Consider the following 18,419-nt stretch of genomic DNA (forward strand, 5'->3'; position numbering starts at 1 on the left):
GTAGCAGCATGTTGCCCCCAGCTTTCCCCCCTGCATCCCCTGACCAAGACCTGTCATCTTCAGGAGCTTGTGCTGTGTGACTCCTAACAGCCTCGGACTGAGCTGAGCCCTGGACTTGCCCTTTGGCTACACCAAAAGAAAACACAAGGAACAGACTGGGGGCTTATCACAGGAGCTGTGCTCTAATCAGTACCTGTAGGCCAGTAGTTAGAAAAGGGGAAGGCGGGGAAAAGCTTTTCTATTTGATCAGCTCTATTTACAACGTGAAATAAAGCCATAAGTGTGACTACACAGTTAGCAAAATAGCTTGCCCCAGAAACTCAGTGCTGACAGTTAGCACATACTAGTGCTCTCATACCAGTTTGTTTTTAAGCAGAAAAACATTTTATTTTTTATAACATTTTATACAAAATGTTCTATGCTATACACTGTTCTGAAAATAATGGATCCATGGATCATCCCCCATGTAACCAAACCCCACACCCCAGCAGGGAGGAATTAGGCTGCATCAAAGTTATTGCTCTTCAGAGAGGAAGGCCTCGCCCAGGGGCTCCTGGGGCTGGGTTCCCCTTGGCACTGTCAGCTTACAGCAGCTGCGGGGAGCTCCACACAGCGAGGTCTGCAGCTGCCGTGTGTTTGGGAGGAGGCAGAGCTGCTGCCACATCAGCTCCCAGGCTGCCCGCAGGCCCTATGGGTGCTTCACCCATGGCCAGGCTTGCATGAGACAGGGCTTGACCTCAGCCCCAGGAGGTGTCATAAACCAGAAGGTCCATGGGAAATGCGCCCCGGGCAGCACGCAGCTGTGAGCCTGTGCTGCTGCTGTCGCTCCAGGCCTGGAGAAGCTGGGGGGGGGGGGGCTGCAGGCACAGGCCCGAGTTCAGAGAGAAAGCATCGGCAGGGGAGAAGAGGTTTCCCTCTTGCTTGCCTTTCTTTATGTCCTGAGAAAACTGCCCACAAACAGCGGCATGGCTCTTTTGCAGTACAAACTGACCCTGGTCTGAGGACTAACGGGTATCTGGCCTAACGACAGGCTGCTGCTCACCGAGAGGGAGAAAACCTTTCCCTCAGCTAGGCTGAGATAAAAACACTTCATTATCAGGATTGTGGTGGAGGCCTCAAGCCTCCCTCCGGGGCTGGCCATGCCATGCCCTCTGCAGGCCCAATGCAAAGAGCACGACCAGAGCCCTAGGAGCAGATGCTAAACGCTGATCTGCTCGCCCTCAGCTGGGGTGAAGGACCTCATCCAGCATCAGGACTGCTGTGTCGGTCCTCCTGGTCACCTCTGTGCGTTAAACACACGCTCAGACAGCTCTTCCACAGGCACACAGCCCAGGAAGAACCACAGGAATGACACGTGCTGATCCTCTGAGGAACGGCACGCTGGCTCCGGGCCCAACGCAGCAGTCAAGCTGCTCCTTCAGCTACTCCCAAGAAAATTCTTTCAATGCCTTTTTTTTTCCCCTGACTTCGCAAAGTACTGTCTGTGCAGTAGAGCTATTCTGTTCTCTGACAGAAGGGTCTTCAGGCTCCTGAGCCTGACCACGGCCCTTGGGGCTCAGCAGACCAAGGAGAGCCAGCCCAAGGCCAGCCCGCGCCCATCGCTGCTGGCCCCCGCTGTCCGCACCCCTGTGGGCACCGGGTCCTGGGTCCCAGACACCCCCCCCCTCCCCCCCCCTTCCCGGCCAAGGCAGCCGTGCACAGGTCAGACGGATGCTGGGGAGCCCAGGGCCGGTGGCAGCGCTGGGCTGCTGGACAACGGGCAGAAGGCGGGTGTGCCTGGTGCTCTGAGCACGGCGCCTCCTGCCTTCTCCTCAGAAAGATGTCCCCCCGGAGTCCCTGTGCCCAGTGGCAGCCGAGCTCCCCGACGGCCCAGGGCCACGCAGGGACCCCAGCAGGGGCTCCCCGCAGGAGCCCCCTTCCCCCTCAGCCAGGGCAGGACAGGGCACAGGGGCTGCAGCACAGCAGCGGTGCCTAAATCCTGTCAGTGACCCCAAAAGGGGCAGTGCCCCAGCAAGCGCTGCTTCAGCTGCAGAGATGGGACACGGGCGCTGGCGCCCCACCTGCCGGGAGCCTGGCACCCGAGGAGCGGCGGCCGCAGCCCCCCGCTGCCGAGCCCCGGCACGGTGCCCGCTCACCTCCCCGCGCCTCCCGGCTCCGGGACGTAGTAGGGACGGAAGAGCCGCTCGCGGGCACAGAGCCGCATGGTGCTGTGCGTGTGCAGCAACAGCCGCGGGAAGCGGGAGGTGAAGTACTGCACAAAGCCTTCGGGGACGGAGCCCAGTGCCTCCTGGACGTTGGCGGGCAGCTCGTGGTAGTGATGCTTCTGCAGGACAGAGGGCTTAGTGAGGGGCGACCGGCACGGCGCGCAGCCCGGCCGCGGGGCAGGGGCCGTACCTTGTTCCTCATGGCCCGCAGGAGGTCGCGCACCGAGCCGCCCTTGTAGGTGCGGAACTTCCTCAGGTCTGGGGAGAAAGCAGAGCAGAGGCGCAGCAGCGTGGTGAGTGCCCCTGGGAAGCCAGAGCCCTGCAGGAGCCCCTGCTCTGCCCTTCCAAGGGCTGCATCTTTATCTCCCCTGGATTTTTGGCTCCCGGACACCTGGAGGTGCCCCATGGCCAGTAAATGACACCAGACCCAGAAGGCTCCATTCCCCGCGTGCTTCTGCATGCAGCAGGAGGGCACTGCGTGAGCCCAGAGCCTGTGCTCTTACCTGTCTGCAGCGGGAGGGAGATGTGCATCCTCCAGTTCGTCCTCACCACCGAGCGGCCGCCTGCCTCCAGCGCCGCCACGATGGCCCCCTCGGCTGGCTCCTTCTCGATGCGGTCACTGACGTCCTGCACCACAGAGCAGGGACTGGGACGGGCGCTGGCACTGGCACTGGCTCTGGTCCCATGCCCGCCCCGGCCAGCACCAGAGCACAGAGCTGCAGGGACTGGGGGGACACGCAGCGCATCCAGCATGGGAGGGGTTGTTTAGTGCTGACCCCAAACTGGGGGAACAGGGGAACACCCCTTGCGAAAGGAGCTCAAAATGAGCACGGTGAATACACATGGCTGTTTCCAGCACTTTTTCAGCCCACCTGCAGCCCACACGGTGCCAGCTGTGCTCAGACCACACCTAAAGGCACTGCCCAGCTGGACTCAGCACTCTCACCTGGAAGAACTGCAGCTGCTTCTCTGCACTCCAGAAGAAGGGGTGCATAAGGACCACGGGGGCCGAGGGGCGCTTCTGGGGCTCGCCACTGATCATTGACACAATCAGCTCTCTTGCAACAACCTTGTCTTGAATGCAAAACAGGAGAGAGCGCTAAGCGAGGCCGCAGGGAGGACGGGGCACGCCGCACAGCCTGGCACGGGGCAGTTGCTGCAGGCACCGGTCTCTGGGCAGCCTCACCGTGCGCCTCCTCCTGCAGGCAGGGCAGCTGGTAAGCGCCCGCCAGGATGTTGGCCTGTCGCCGCAAGCTGTCCCCGAACGGGTGCTGCCCTCCTGACACCACGTAGTAGAAGACGCAGCCGGCTGAGAAGATGTCCACAGCGCACGTCTGCAAGACACAGACAGGGAGATGGGACCCTCGCAGCAGAGGGCGAGGAAAGCTTTACACCCCCCGCTTTTCCACTCTTCTATGTGAACGCCCGGTCGTTAGCTACAGCTTTAGCCAGGCAGCAACACTGAGACACCGCGGCACTGCTGGTAAGTGCAAGGCGCAAGGGCTCCTGCCTGCCAAGCTTTCCAGAGCAGGGACGGTGTCTCCCTAGGCCAGCGATGCCCCCCAGCACCTCGGGTCCTCATCAGGGAAGAGGTTTTTCAGGGACACTGACACAAGCCAGGACTCCACAGCCAGATGAACACGGGAGAGCTGCTGCTGCCTTAAACGTCTGCGCAAGCTGATCCTAGCACGAGGTTACGTGAAGCGCGTTGCCAACAGCAGCCCGTGCCCTGCCAGGCCCATCAGCAACCAGCTCCCAGCAGGAACAGGATCGATCCCTGGGGCACGCAGATGTCACCACCACCACGTGCCCCATGCTTCCAAGCACCAGAGCCAAGTGTCGGAGGGCCGCGATGGGGCTCCGGCCTCGCCAGGCCCCGGGCTCTGCCTCTCCACGGCAAAGGGGAGGACAGCAGGAGGCAGCTGCTGCCCGGGTGGTGTGCACTGCTGCTGCGCTCGGGCTGGCTTTCGCTCTCAGATCTCTGGTCTTAATTGTGCATTTCAGCGGCACACCACAAGGCTGCTGCAAGCAAGGAGGACGCAGCAAAGAAAGGCTCAAGGAGCACGCTAAGCAGGACGGAGGTGGCCACGGCTCACTGACGGGGTTCTCCTTCGGGGCCTCCTGCAGCACCTCGGGCGCAATCCACCCCTCGGTGCCGGGGATGCCGGAGCGCAGGCTGAAGCTGTGCCGCCCCCCCTGGAGCTTCTTGCACAGGCCGAAGTCAGAGATGATGGCTCGGATCTGCCCGTGGCTATTCGGGACAGAGATGAGGATGTTACAGGGCTTCAGGTCACGATGAACTGCAAGAGACAGTTTGCAGCGTTACCTGCAGGCGTGGCCCCGTGCTGCAGGGCTGATGCCGGAGGTGCTGCTGGGATGAGCAGGGCTGCAGCACACCTCCTGCACGCCCAGCCGCTCCCAACAGCGACCGGTCCGAATGCTGCAGCACCGCGGGCTTGGCTGGGGACAGGACACAGGGCCCACACACATGCATCGATGCAAGGGACGCTGCCCTCTTACCGATGTTGAGGGAGTGCAGGTGTGCCAGGCCTGACATGGTCTGGTGCAGGACAGACACCGGGTCCAGGCTGCGCCGATTGAAGCTGGGGCTCTCCACGTACTGGAAACAGGGAGACAGAAAGATGTGCAGAGGCCTGAGGGACTGGACAAACAAGGCAAGGCTGGGCAGGAGAAACTTCTCACTAGGCTGACGGAGGTGGAAGGAGATGAGCGTTCAGATGTACGAGCCCTTTTAGAGGCCATCCCGTGCCTGAGGCCTGCCATCTCCAGGCTGACCAGCCGGCAGCTGCAGCACACGGCCCTCACTGTGCCCTCCGCCAGGGAGGGCTCCCAGCCAGAGCTACCGGCTGCACGCCGTGCTCGCCACGCGCACCCCCGGCTCCTGCAGGACCTCGCTAGCGGGATGGGTGGAACTGGGAGCCTTCCCCTGGGGACCAGCTGCGTGGCGGGGACGGGGCAGGCAGGGCTGATGGGCAGCCACCGGGCAGCAGCCGCGAGGTGCGAGGTGCAGGCTCACCTCCTGCAGCGTGGCAGAGCAGAGCTCGATGGCGATGTAGTGGAACTGCTTGTCCCTCTCGGTGCAGAAGTAGCGCACGACGTGGGGGTGCTCGTCCGACTCACGGAGCAGCTGCACCTCGCGGTCCACCAGGTGGAAACACTCGGGCAGGAGGCGCTTCACGGCCACGTTCCGGCCATCGAAGTGTCCCCTGCGTGCAGACGTCCGGTGACAGCAGCACCCACCACCAGGCACAGCAGAGCCCAGCGCTGCAGAGGCACGGCCCAGACAGGCTCTGGGCGATGCCAGACTCGTCCCTCAGCACCCTCAGCACGGGAGCGATGCCCGGAGCCATAAGCAGGCAGAAATCTCTGCACCGAGCAGGGCACCAGGCGTTCAGGTGAACGTTTTTGTAGGAAAACAACGTCCCTCGCTTTTTACTGTGGTTGCCCTTGGGGAAGGCGCTGCAGGCAGACCCACGGGAACTCCCCTGCACACCAGACCCACCAAGGGAGCGGGCTGCCCGCGGCGGGCAGGGCCCAGCCTGCTCCCGACAGCGCGGGGCAGAGGAGGGGTGGCGGAGGGGCAGGGGCAGGCAGGGCGATGTGCCAGCACGGCCAGCTGCCCCCGCTGCCCCCGCTACCGAAGGCCACGAGCCCAGCTCTCCAGGTCGGTTTGATAAGGGCTGGATAAGGGGAAGGTGGCAACCCTCTCAGAAAAACCTCTGAACTGCCCAGATGCCAGGCGGGGAAGGCGCCTGCCACAGAGCTGCGCTGGTGGCTCCCAGGCAGAAGTGGAGGGAGGAGGCCTGCGCAGGCATCCCAGGTGCCACCCACCTGAAGACAAAGGTTCCTCCAGCTCCGTGGCCCAGCACATCCTTGGGGTTAAAAGAAATTTTCCCGACTACGATCACACCTGGTTCCACATCTGCAAAGACAGGCATCTTTCAGCCTTTAAGCGCTAGTCAGTCCTATATGAAGGACATCCATTTCTTTAACCACCTGGTTGTCTCTTGGGCCCTACAACTGCCAAACTTCCTCTGCAGCCCATCCCTATCCAACACCAGCGCTTGCATCTCCACCCCCTCAGCTGCATATGGAGCCATCCTATCTGCAGGGCCTCTCTGCTCCTGCTTTGGATGACACCACCTGCCCAGCCTCTTCTCAGCCTCCACAAGCCTCCAGGTTGTGGATTTGTTTTTCTGAGAGGTTCCACATTGTGGAGGAGGAGACGTGGACATTCCCACAAGGGGCTGCAGGCCCGCAGGACAGAGAGCCCCTCGCTCCCTTCCCACTCCCAGCAGCACGCACCTCCAGCAGCCACCGGCGCAGCTGGCTCCGGGCCGACCACCCCGTTGGCTGGGTCCTTCAGGCGGGCAGCGGGGCCCGAGCTCTGCGAGAGCCGAGACGTGCTTCCATGACCCCCCTCTGGCTCCCCGGGCTCCCCAGGGACACCCTCGCCAGAGACCCGGGGCGGGAGCAGCATCTCCTGCTGCTGCTGCTGCAAGAGCTGAATTTGCTTCTCCAGCTGCTGCTGCTGCGCTTCGTGCTGCCTCTGCAGTTTCTGGAGCACAAAGAACAAATGGCCTCAGCTGCTGGTAGCCCCGCGGAGCCCAGGGCACCGGCACCGCTCCGGCACAAGCAGTTTCCAGCCCTGCAGCAGGCAGGCAGGTGTGGGGGGTCAGGAGCCCACACACCGTGAGGAGCAGCAGCAGGATGCCCCCACCCAGCAGGGCGCTGCCAAGGCCGGCCAGCACCACGTCCCAGCTGCCGGACTCCGGGTACACCTCCACCTGCTCCCTGCTGGCGTCGGATGGAAGCTGCCCCTCGCTGCTCCGCACAGCCGGCTCCTCCACGCTGCTCGGGGCCAGGAACTGCAACACGGGGGGGGGGGCGCTGGGGCTACACCAGCGGGGACCTCCGAGCACTCAGGCTTCGGGCTCCCTCCCCTCCCAGCTGACCCCCGAAGCTGGGTGGCGCACAGGACCCTCCCGGCGCCGTCCCCACGCTGGCACGCATCGCACCGCCCTGGATGGCCCCGACCCTTCTGCGGCCCCGCACAGCCCGGGGCTCCCCCGTGCAGAGCAGCGACCCAGCGGGGCCCCGCCGCTCACGTTGTCAAACACGGTCCTGGCAGGGGAGCTCCGGGGAATGATGGTTTCTGTCGTCTTCCTCAGATTCTCCGGGAAGGCTCTGAGCATCGTGGTGTGGACCACAGGAGGCAGCTCGTGGTGCCCTGGGGCGAGAGGAAAGCAGAGATAGCCACCGCCCGGCCTCTGGGCACAGCCTCAGCCCGCTCATCCGCGTGGTGTGGGCTCGCCAGGCAGCTGTGGTGTCCTGGGGAAGGGCAGCAGGAACGGCAGCAGGAACGGCTATGGCCTGCTGGCTCCGTCCCAGAGATGGGACCTGGAGCAGCAGCAGCCAGCGGAGAAAGGCACGGGGCGAGATCCCCTGCCCTCTCGCAGCACTTGGCCTGGGCCGCCCTGAGACACCGGCTTCATTCCCAAACACACCGCCACAGCGGGGCCACTCCTGCCACCTCGCTGCAAGTGCGGCCATGGAGCAAGCCAACTGATCAGCACCGGTTTGCATGGCTCTGGAGGTCCAGCACTGGTGTGCACGGCTCCGCCGGCAGCACCACAGCCAGCGGCACGGGAAGTGTCAGGGCCCCTGCACCCCCCGATGGGGAGGGGTAGGGCTACGACCCCAGGCAGAGCCATCACGGTCCCTGGGGATGAATCACAGCCGTGCTGCTGCCACGCCACGGAGCGCCCTCACGCCTTCCCCTGGGGCCTGCCGCGGTTCCGCACCTATCAGGAGCCACTGGTTGCGCATCGAGGTGATGCTGCCCTGCGGGTACTTGACGTCGGTGCTGGGAGTGATCTCGCACTCTCCCGACTCTCTCATGGTCACGTCGTCCGTGGTGGGGCCGTCGATCCTGGCCAGCGTGATGCCCTGCGGCTGAAGGACGGAGCAGTGGGGACGTGACACGTGCCAGGGCTCCCCCGGCACAGGGAGCCCCGCGGGGCAGTGAGGACACTCACCACCAGCGCCACGCTGTCGTGGACCAGCGAGGTCAAGGCGTAGAAGCTGGCCGCGTACTTCCCCACATAGAGCGCAGGCCTGCAGCGCAGGGAAAGCGTCAGCCCCCAAGCGTGAGAGGCGTGACACCACCAGTTGTCAGAGCCAGGGCCCACCGGCGTCCCCAGTGCCGCCCTCGGGCTGTGACACCAGTGGGTGCTCTGCCTCAGAACGAAGCCGCCCCCGCCCGGAGCCTCCCCAGCAGGGCCCTGCAGCCGCAGCCCCCTCCCCGCAGCCCCCCGGTCACGTACAGCAGCTGGGTCTTGGTGGCCGTGAAGTCCTTCACGGTCTGGTAGCTCCCCCTGATGAGGTGGATGTCCTGCGAGTGGAAGGTCAGGTAGCGCAGCGTCTCCATGGCCAGGTTGAGGTGGGGGACGCGGCGGAGGCTGTCTTGGTGCCACAGGTAGATGCCGACCACGGGAGAGCCGTAGTTGTGCGCCCACAGGACCTCCCCGCTCTCCTTGTCCAGCGTCACCACCAGCCCGTCCCCGCTGGAGGCGAAGTGTGACATTTCTAGCCAGAGACAGACGGAGGAGGCGCTGCAGCGGCTGCCGGGCAGGAGCGCTCCAGGGAGACCCCACGCGTCCTGCGGCAACCCAGGGTGTGCTCCAAGGGACACGGGTGACTGTCCCCGGGCCAAGGAGGGCTGGCCGCGCCAGAGGGGCGCGTGCCACTTGGCACAGAGCCGTGGCCCCGTCTCTGCCACGCAGGCGAGCCCTGGCACAGCACAGCTGACCCGGCAGCCGCTTTCCCCAGTGACCAGCAGGGCCTGGTGCCACAGGTGCCCGGCCAGGAGCGAGCAGCGACTCACTGTAGGGGTAGGACTCCTCGCAGAGCGGCGCCGAGTAGTCGGAGTAGGTGGCGTTCCAGCGCAGCTCCCGCGACTTGGTGTCGTACATGGTGATGACGTACTCTGCGGCGAGAGCAGGGCCGCAGGGTCACAGCGCGCCGCGGGGACGGCGCCTCGGGAGGGGGCAGCGGGAGGAAACGCTGAGCGCCCCGCTGCCTGTGGCGGCACGGAGCCAGCCCAGCCCCGGCACGTCGGGATTACCGAGCCTAACAGCGGGGCATGCTGCTGGGGAAGCCCAACCTCTCCGCTCCCTGCCATTTCCACAGGGACAGCAGAGCCTGCCGCTGGCAGCAGAGGTCACGCAGCCCTCCCTGGGCAGCCCGTGTCCCCACGGGGCGGGCAGACAGCCCAGCACCCTCCTCCTGGGAGGACAGGTAAACGGCGAGGAAGACTGGCTTACGGGTACGGCCGATGTAGAGCAGGGGACTGGAGGGGCACAGCCCGTCCGAGGCCTCCGTCGAGAGAGTGGTCTGCTTCTCCCCTGACTTGGGGTCCACAACGAACCAGGTGTCCTGCTTCTTCCCTGCGAACGAAAGCACATTCTGCCGTAAGCCTCCAGAGCCCCGCTCTCTTCTCCTTCCCTGCAGCCGCTCCGCCGGGCCTCCTCCCCACCTCGTCCCGTCCACGGACACGTTTCCACCAGGTCCCCACTCAGCCTCTCCCCCTCTGCACCCAGCCCCGGCTCGGGCGCATCCCTGGGCGCGTGTGCTCGTGCTTCAGGTCAGCGCCTGCCTGCATCCCAGGCAGACCCCCCGCACCCTGGGCAGACCCCCCAGCAGCGGCCAGTCCCTGCCCCAGGGCTCTCGTACCTGTGTAGAGCACGCCGTCCGAGCTGCGGCACGGCGAGGACTGCACCAGCTCCGGGATGGTGAACGGGAGCTTCTGCAACACAGACACCGAGTGGCAGCGGTGCCAGCGCAACGTCCGCGTGAGCTCAGCCCCCTGCCTCCAGGGGACGTACTGCCGGGGGGGTCCCCGCATCGCACCCGCCTCCACGGCCCACCCCTGAGCTGGACGGAGCGGCGGGGAAGGAAACGGAGCGAGCTGTGCTTGCCCCACACCGCTAGGCTGACACCGCCAAGGTGACGAGGGCAAGCAGGAGCCACCGAACGCCCCGAGCCTGCCCTGCCCAGCGGCTCTGCCCAGCCCCGTGAGAGCAGAGAGGGGCGGGTGGGATGCAGGCAGCCCCCTGCTGCGCTACTGACCATCAGGCCTTCTTTGTTCTTCCCTCCCAGGATGTACAGGCTGCCGTCGTTGGGGTCTGGAAGAAATGCCGGTCTGAAGAGAGGAGAGTGAAACGTGAGCTGTGCCCCACTGCTGGGCACATGCCAACGGCTAAATAGGGGACGCAATGAAGAAACCCCTTCTGCAGCGTGCTCCAGGGTGACTCATATCAGCGCTTAACCTTCCCCGGAAACCTCTCGCACTGGGTCTGGTGCGGGACGTACCGGTCTGCCTCAGCACCGCACCTCGTACGTGCGCTCTGCACCTGCTGGCTGTGCTGACCTGCTGCCCTGCCCGCCTCAGAGGAGCTCTGCGCTTCCCTCCATTCCCCCTGCAGCTTCAGAAGGACTTAGGGATTTTCCTCAATTTCCCTCTTACGCTTTGGTGCATGGCGGCACGGAGAGCTTCTGGGCTGCTTGTTGCAAGGCTACCCGCTCGGCAGCAGGGAGCAGCTGTCCCTTGTCACGCATGAGGTGCTAGCAAAAGGGTAGGTTTAACACAATGCTACAGCACGGCCTAGAAGTTTAATTTCTCTACGGTTCTGGGTTCTTGCTGTGAATCTGTGGGTCACCAGGGCAGCCTTGCTAGTCAGCACCTCCGGATGCCTTCTGCACAGGCTGTAAGGCCCACGGATAACAACCTGCACTGCAAGGGGTGCCCCGTCCACGTGAGAGCAATACTCACTCTGCAACATAAACCGGCACCTGCAGAATGGGATCTGAAAAAGAGAGCGAAACGTGTGCGTCAGCAGCCTCTCCCCGGGCGAGGGGCAGCGTGGCAGTGTTTACCGCGCGCAGCCATGCGCTGGCACGCTCGCTGCAGCCCTATTTGCATTTCAGGCCCAGAATAGCCCCAGCCAGCAGCAGGGACCTGGCCCGCAGCAAATGCTCCCCTCTGCCAGCAGCCGTGCCTGGCTGGAGCCGTACCCGGCAGCTCTCCCGGCTCCGCAGAAGGCCCCGGTGGAGGCGCACCGCCAGCCCCCGCTCGCAGCCAGCCGGGCACCCGGGCTGCGAGCAGCCCCCGCTGGGCCCATCCTCACCGTCCTTCAGGGTCCACTTGATGTCACCTGTGCTCTTGCTCACTGCGTGGAGGTTTCCATCGAGCGTGGATATGAAGAGCAGCGTTTCTGGGACAGTCACAGCGCTGCTTTTGAGGCACTATGGACAGAAAGGGGGCCCTCAGAGTGCTGCGGGCCTGGGGACGAGCCCAGGGCCGTGCCACTGAACTGCTCCTGCTGCTCACCCCTGCAGCACCCGGCTGCAGGGAAAGAGCCCAAAGGTCCCTCCTGGTCCCAAGTGAGGCGAGACTTGCCAGGAGAAGGGTTTATTCCCTTGCACTGCAATCCCATCATGATTTACAGCCAAGCTTTCAAGGCAGATTCGTACAAGAACCCAAGCACACCAGGTTCTCACATTTATTTCTTGAACAGGTATTTCCCAGCCTGTGCTCCTGGACAGAGGCTGTACAAAGAGGCAACAACAACACCAGGAAAGCCAGGCTTCTCCCCAGGAGGCTCACATTTTGTCCACAGACACCGTAACCCAGCTGGAAAAGTTTCAAGAAATTCCGCAAACCAAACAAATCTGAAAAGCACAGTTAGGGAGAGCTTCTGCGCCAGGTTTCTCAACAAACCAGGGTATTAAACCTGCTTATTCCTTCAGCCTCGGCGACACGGGACACTGGAGGGACCACACCTGCTAACCGCTGTCCAGAGGTGCTGCGTTTTACCAGCCGGTGGCAAGAAGCGCGGGCAGTGCCACCGGCTGCGCTCACAGGCAGCTGCACGGCCGCTCTACGCGCCGTGGGTGCTGCGGGTGCCGGCTGGTGCTCGGTGCCGGCCGGGAAGCCCCGGGGCAGGGCGGCTCTGCCCCCCGCTCCCCTGGGGCGCTGCGTTCGCGGGGATGGGTGCGGAGAGGCTGCGCCCAGCCGTGGCTCCCGCTGCCTCCCTCGAGGTGACACGAGCAGCCCCACCGCCCGCTCCTTCCAGAAGCAAACTGGCCGGGTGACTTTTCATGCCAGAAGCACAAGGAATGCCAGCCCAGGCCTTCAAAGCCGCACGACGACGAGAGCGCAACTGCAAACCTGCTCTGGAAAGGGGAGCTGCCACTCCCGCGTGCGGTGCCCACATCGCAAACGCCAGCTCACCCGCGGCGCTCACACAGCAGCCTCGCCCCGTCAGCAAACAGGAGAGCAGCAGGCAAACAGCACGGGGAGAGAAACGGCCGCCGGGAAGGGCCAGCGCAGCGCCCGGGCTCCGCACCGCCAGCGGCTGAGGTGGGGGGGGGCAGGGCTCACCCTGCGGGCCCCCGGTGGATTTGGGTTGCTCTGTACGCGGCCATGGGGGAATGGATGGAGCACGCCACTGCCTCGGCTGCTCCCAAGGGCCCGCAGCTGATGCGCGCCCCGTGGCCCTGCACATTCCCTCCCTGCCTCATGCCTGCTGCTCATCGCGTCCTCGGACACGGAGCGGGCACAGGGCTCGGCCCGAGGACCTGGACAGGTGAAGGAGCAGGAACCGGCACAGCCCGCGCCAGGCGGCTCTGCTACACGCGAGCACGTGCCCGTCCAGAGGAGGAACTGGCGACAACAGAGCAGCCACGGCACAGCGGGGCCGAGGTGCGCTCTTCTGGAGTCCCTGGCTGCTGGAATTCCTCCAGCAGCGGCACAAGCAGCAGCCGACGGGCATCGCGCCGCCTGCCCCGCAGCTGCACCTGCTGCTCCGAGCACACTTCGCAGCCACTCCCCTGCCGTCAGCCCGCTCCTGTTACTTGCCCTTCTTCCTGCTTGATCTGTAGGTGGGTTCAGAGCCAGCGTGCCAGCTCCCGCTCTGCCCAGAGGACGCGGGGGGCAGGCGGAGGAGCGCAGCTGTTTCCTGCCGCTTTTCTCCAGCACGGCGCAGGCTCGCCACGTAGGCTCGCCCCGGCCTCGAGGGATGGCGAACGGCTGGCGTGGCCGAGACCCGCCGACGGACATCCTCCAGTGAGGGTGCATCAGACTGTAGCCCAATACCCAGTACTGAATTCGTGGTGTGGCCACCTGCGCAGGGACCAGAACCGAGACTGCCAGCCCCCAGGGCAGGGCCCTGCAGCCGGCACAGCTGCAGCAGCCTCCGCTCTTCGCCCTGCTTTGCGGTTTCACCCATCTCTCCTTTTTTTGGTGGCAGGGCACCCAACCAAAGGCCCGGCTGCCCAGCCCCACTCCCGCTGCCCACCCCAGGAGCTGCTGCCTTTTCCCTCCTCCTGGGGGGACCCAAACCCAGCCCCCGGCGCTGGCTACCAGCAGCGGTGCCGCCCAGGAGCGCGGCCGCCGGGGCCCTGGGGCCGTCCCTGACCCGGCTGCCCTCACACCCGAGGAGCGGCGCCGCCGCGTTGCCCAAACCCCCCGGCCCCCGCTCTGCCGCCTCGCAAAGCCGCCGGCCGCGGGCGCTGCCAGCAGGACGCGGCCGGGCAGCCCCGAGGGGACGGGCCGGGGGCTCTCCGGGCAGGGACCCCGCGGCCCCGCGGTGGGCACCGCGCGCGGCCCCGTCACCCGGGGCGAGCCGTGCGGGTCCGCCCCGCTGCGAGCGGCGGCAGCGGGCGCCCACCCGGGCAGGGGGAGGCACCGCAGCCCCTTCCCCGCCGCCCGGCTCTCCGGCAGCGAGCGAGGGCGGCGGGGCCCTGCCGTGCCCGCCCGGCTGCCGCGGGCACCCCCGGGGGCGGCACAGCCCGGCGGGGGCCCGGCTCCCCGCAGACCCCCGGCGCCCCCCCGGCCCCGCCACCCGCGGGCACCCGCGCTCCCCCCCGCGGCCCCGGGCGCGCTCCCCCCGCGGGGCCGTCCCGCAGCCCTACCTGGCGCGGCGCGGCGCGGAGCAGCAGCAGCAGCAGCAGCGCGGCGGGGCCGCCCATGGCCGGGGCACGCCGGTGGCGCGGGGCCGGGCCGAGCTCAGCGCCGCGCCCCGGAGCCAGCGCGGCCGGGCGGGACCAGGATGCGGCTTCCTCCCCGCCGCCCCCCCGGCACGGCCCGGCACGGCCCGGCCCGGGGAAGTCCTGCCCCGGGGGGGCTGCGGGACGCGGCTGGGCCCCGCCCGGCAGCGGCTGCGGCGCTCCTTAAGGGGCTCGTCCCCAGGGCAGGAGGGAGGCGCTGCCCCCGGCCCCCCCGCTGCTGTGTTGCCCCTCCTAAGGCGGGCACGCCTGGGCACCCGAGCCCGAACCTGCGAACCCCTGCTGCCAGCTGGAGGATGTTACCGCCTCCTGGGGGCTCTACTGCGGCAACAGCAGGACTGAACGGGGGCACCCCCTTACCGGCGTTAAGGGAGGGGAGGAAAAACTTCCGAAAGCTGTAGCAGACACGGAGCGGCACACGTTAAGCGTTCAAAAGTCGAGTCTGTTGTAAGCCCTAATAATGGGCCAAGCTTCTCTCGAGCATCTGGTTTTGGTGGGCTGCCTGTATGTGAACGTAGAGCTGAGCCCGCTCAGCACGGCAAGGGCATGCTACAACACAAAACAAGAGTGAACCCTGTTTGCAAACAGGGACCCGAAGCAGCGTTGTCCTGTAACTCGGAGCCTTTTTGTATGAAGCGATGGGTGGCAGCAATAAACACAAATCACCATCCCGGGAGAGAGGCGCCAGTAACGTCGGAATTAACAACGAGCCCTGATTCCCGGGGATTTCTGTGTACGTCCTTCTATAAAGAAACGAAGTGCAAACTCACTCACAGTTGTTCATACTGTAAGAAGTAGGTTAGCATGTACAGAATGCTGAAACACTCAAACACAGAAAGAATTAATTATCAAACTTTAATTCATAAGACTAATATTACAGAATAAAACAAATAGGATAACCAGTCAAGGTTACACTTAAAAAATCCAGCAGTGCAAATCTAAGACTAAATAGTTGTCATCTCCCCCTCCCCAGAAATAGGCAATAGATTATTTAAAAATACCATAAAACATGGCACTTACATATTTCATTTAAAATAAATCTGCAGTGGACAAAAACATCTAAGACCTTCTTTCCTTGAAAACAGACAGACAGAAAGAAAAGAATGAATTGCTTAGAACATGGATAAGACATAGTGAACTTCCATGAGCCACAGAAAGCAAATCCTTGGCTAGAAGGTAAAATGGCCATATGGTTCATACAACACTTGCCACAGCTCTCCTGGTCCCTTTCTTCCTTCTCCCCAGTGACTAGGACATTAACTGGCAAAACAAGATGCTAACCACCTAATTCTAATAGGTGGCAAAAGGTCAGAGTACAAAACTTAAAATGGAAACAGTTCCATTGGAAAATAAAGTTACAAAGGAAAAAAAGAGTAAACGAAAGATGGAAAACGTTGAAAACAAACCTTGCTCCACTGAGTTGGCACAGCAAGAACCGGAGCGCAGAGCACGGAGCCTGGGCTGTGCTGAGAGCGTGCCTGTGCCCTGCGGCTGCGCCACCGGCACCCGAAGGGAGCACGGAACAGACCACTGCCAAAACAGGGCACCCGCACGGTGTCACTGCGAGTGAATTGGTTTTCTTTGGACCTTAAAGCACGAAGCAATGGGTACAAACAGCGTCAAGTATAAAATTTAACAGGCTGTGCGCGTGTGTTGCCAGCTATAACGTATTGCATGCTACCAGTTCACCTAGTTCTTTTAATTCGGATCACCCTTTCTTTTTCATGATCATCCTTACCGTAGTTATACATTTCTCATCAAACCTTGTCACTGATGGACATTAACAATTTACTTTAATCTTAAGCTTGATATGAAAAACCTGCAAGTAATACAAGGTTTTCACGAAAGATGCAGTCTATGTTCAAACCCACACAAGGTTTAATGATACCCTTTTGTATTCCTAATTGAATACTAACGCGGGAGCTGCTCACACAGAGCGCAGAAACAGATGGCAGAAGGAATACCAAACTCTCAACAAGGAGAGGAACAAGAGACCCGCAGCAGGGGGCACGGGGAAGTGAAAGAATGGCACGGAGGTGCAGTGTCTCCGCTCGCCACGGGCAAAGGGCTCCGAGCAGCTCCGTAACCGCAGCGGTCTCCTCGCGGGCAGTTACTGCTCCTGCACGCCGCTGGTGAGGGGAGCGACGACAGATCGCCTGGGCATCGGCTGCCACCTCGGCGTGGGGACACCGCCTGCGGCCTGCTGGAACCCGCATCTGCGCGCCGGGTGCTCTGGTCACCGATCAGCAGACCCAGCAAACACCGAGTGCGATGCTGGAAGGAACAGTACCCCAAAAACGGTGCTCACGGGGAGTTACGTCTATGTCCAACAGGGATCTGATCTCCGCAGAAAGGCGTTACATCGTTATTTATGTGAAATAATTCAGCTTTTGCATAGGAATCACCACAGATGTTACTATAAACTTCCTATGGAAGAGTACACGTTGGCTCTCAAAACAATCTTCATCAGCCAACTTAAAATTCTGACTGCATTTGCACTTTACTCACAATATTTGTGTCTTACCGAGGACTAACCACCACATCCTTCCACAGAACCATTTCTTATGGCAAATCTGCTCTGGAGAGCATCACAGTTATCAGAGAGTAAAATCCAAAATCAAGAGAGAGGCCAGGGAGCGGCTCCCTAGTTGGACGAGCTGTGACACAGTGCAACTAAAGATATTAAATGTTTTCTTAGATGTTAATGATCACTAATACCAAGAATCACCTTGGAAAAATGGATATATACCAGAAGATACCAAGTTCCACGATTCCAAAAGAGACAGGATTTTAAAAGCGATGCTGCTAAGTTCAGTAGGAAGATTCATGTCAAAGAACTCCCAAGAAACCTACTAAATTGAGCCAACGAACACCAGTTAAAGCGTTTCAGATAAGTATCACTTTCCTATATTTTAATTCAAACTTTGCACATAGAACAAAAAAAAAAGAAAGTTCAATTTTTCAAATCAAATTCAACTAGAAAAGAAGTACCTAAACAGGACCATGTTAGATCATCTTAGTTTATAATATTCTTTTCTTCACATTTAAAGCTGCTTTGTAACCACCAGTTTTTATATTCCGTTTCTTTCGAGATGATTTATTGTGCCTGGCACAGGATGCAGAGCACTCCGGAGGGAATGCTAACTCCTACAGCGCTCTGCGTGCCCAGGTGCCCTTCTCGCCTCGACAGCGCTCCGGGCGGGTACGCGCCCTCCCGCGGCACCAGCAGCACTGTACTCACCCGAGTTATTGCATCGAACACGGAAGCCACGGCAGCTCTGGGGAAGAGTTGGAACTAAGATACATGTCCTCTCAGGGAGCAAGCCAACGAAAGAACAGGAAAGGAAAACGAAGTATGAATGGATGTACAGACAGGTCCGAGCAAGTCAAGTAGCAAGTGGAAGCTGATAATCACAGAACCAACAACACAGGCAAGTGCAAAGGTGAAGCCAAGTGACAGAAAGAAATAGTGTCACTAATTATCCTTATATACCATATACATACAATATAGGATGCGGTACTGTAGTGCATACACTTCCCACCGGGTACTGAAATGTAAATTTAAGCCTTAACACCAGGATTGGCGATTAGAAAATAGTAAGAGTGATTGACAGCTGCATTTAAGTTGTAGTTACACCTCCAATTAACTGACGCCAGCCCCTCTGTTTGCATTCACTCGCTCCGAGCGCTCGGAAGGGGTTGTTCTGGGGAGCTGACAGCACTCCTGCAGGGATCGCTCCCGTCTCCGTGCATTTATGTCAAGACACACTGCTGTTGGCTTGTATACAGAAAGGAAATACCTCAAGCTACAAGAGTAACGAGCACATCACTAGTTTATATGTAGGATATGAAACACCTTAAAAGTCGTATTGCATGGATGTTCTAACTGAAAATACAAACCAAAAGCTGCTCATGTTGCCATCAAGAGTCTACAGGTAAACACGCAACCGTAACACACACCATAAAACGAACGCTTTTCTGAGTCTCTCAAATAAAAAAAAATATATACTCGTTTGGGAATTTGCACCTGCTGAGTTTCAACTGGGCTATTTCAAGGAAAGTGAAAAAAGGACGTGGAATATGTTAAGCTCAACCATTCGTAAAAGGATATTTCTAAGTGAGTTT

The 18,419-nt window shown here is 61.5% G+C and overlaps 1 protein-coding gene across 2 annotated transcripts; it reads right to left on the reverse strand.

Moving 5' to 3' along the window:
* Positions 1-89: 89 nt before the first annotated feature.
* Positions 90-14,337, reverse strand: ERN2 (endoplasmic reticulum to nucleus signaling 2). Of its 2 annotated transcripts, XM_040575176.1 has the most exons (22): positions 14,202-14,337; positions 11,414-11,531; positions 11,059-11,092; positions 10,356-10,428; positions 9,960-10,032; positions 9,551-9,673; positions 9,112-9,213; positions 8,552-8,813; positions 8,264-8,342; positions 8,030-8,180; positions 7,334-7,455; positions 6,917-7,093; positions 6,531-6,783; positions 6,057-6,147; positions 5,242-5,431; positions 4,725-4,824; positions 4,305-4,504; positions 3,391-3,538; positions 3,151-3,278; positions 2,708-2,831; positions 2,395-2,462; positions 90-2,323 (listed from the first exon to the last, which is right to left on the reverse strand). In XM_040575176.1, exons 1-22 carry the CDS (start codon positions 14,256-14,258, stop codon positions 2,132-2,134), a joined length of 2,865 nt encoding a protein of 954 aa, XP_040431110.1. In that variant the 5' UTR covers positions 14,259-14,337; the 3' UTR covers positions 90-2,131. The 2 variants fall into 2 exon arrangements, 1 of the variants encoding a protein (XP_040431110.1); XR_005824702.1 differs by lacking the exons at positions 90-2,323; positions 2,395-2,462; positions 2,708-2,831; positions 3,151-3,278 and having other exon boundaries at positions 3,398-3,538; positions 3,816-4,504; positions 14,202-14,313.
* Positions 14,338-18,419: the final 4,082 nt, after the last annotated feature.

This window comes from Cygnus olor, chromosome 15 (assembly GCF_009769625.2).
Source record: "Cygnus olor isolate bCygOlo1 chromosome 15, bCygOlo1.pri.v2, whole genome shotgun sequence".
Classification (NCBI taxonomy): domain Eukaryota; kingdom Metazoa; phylum Chordata; class Aves; order Anseriformes; family Anatidae; genus Cygnus; species Cygnus olor.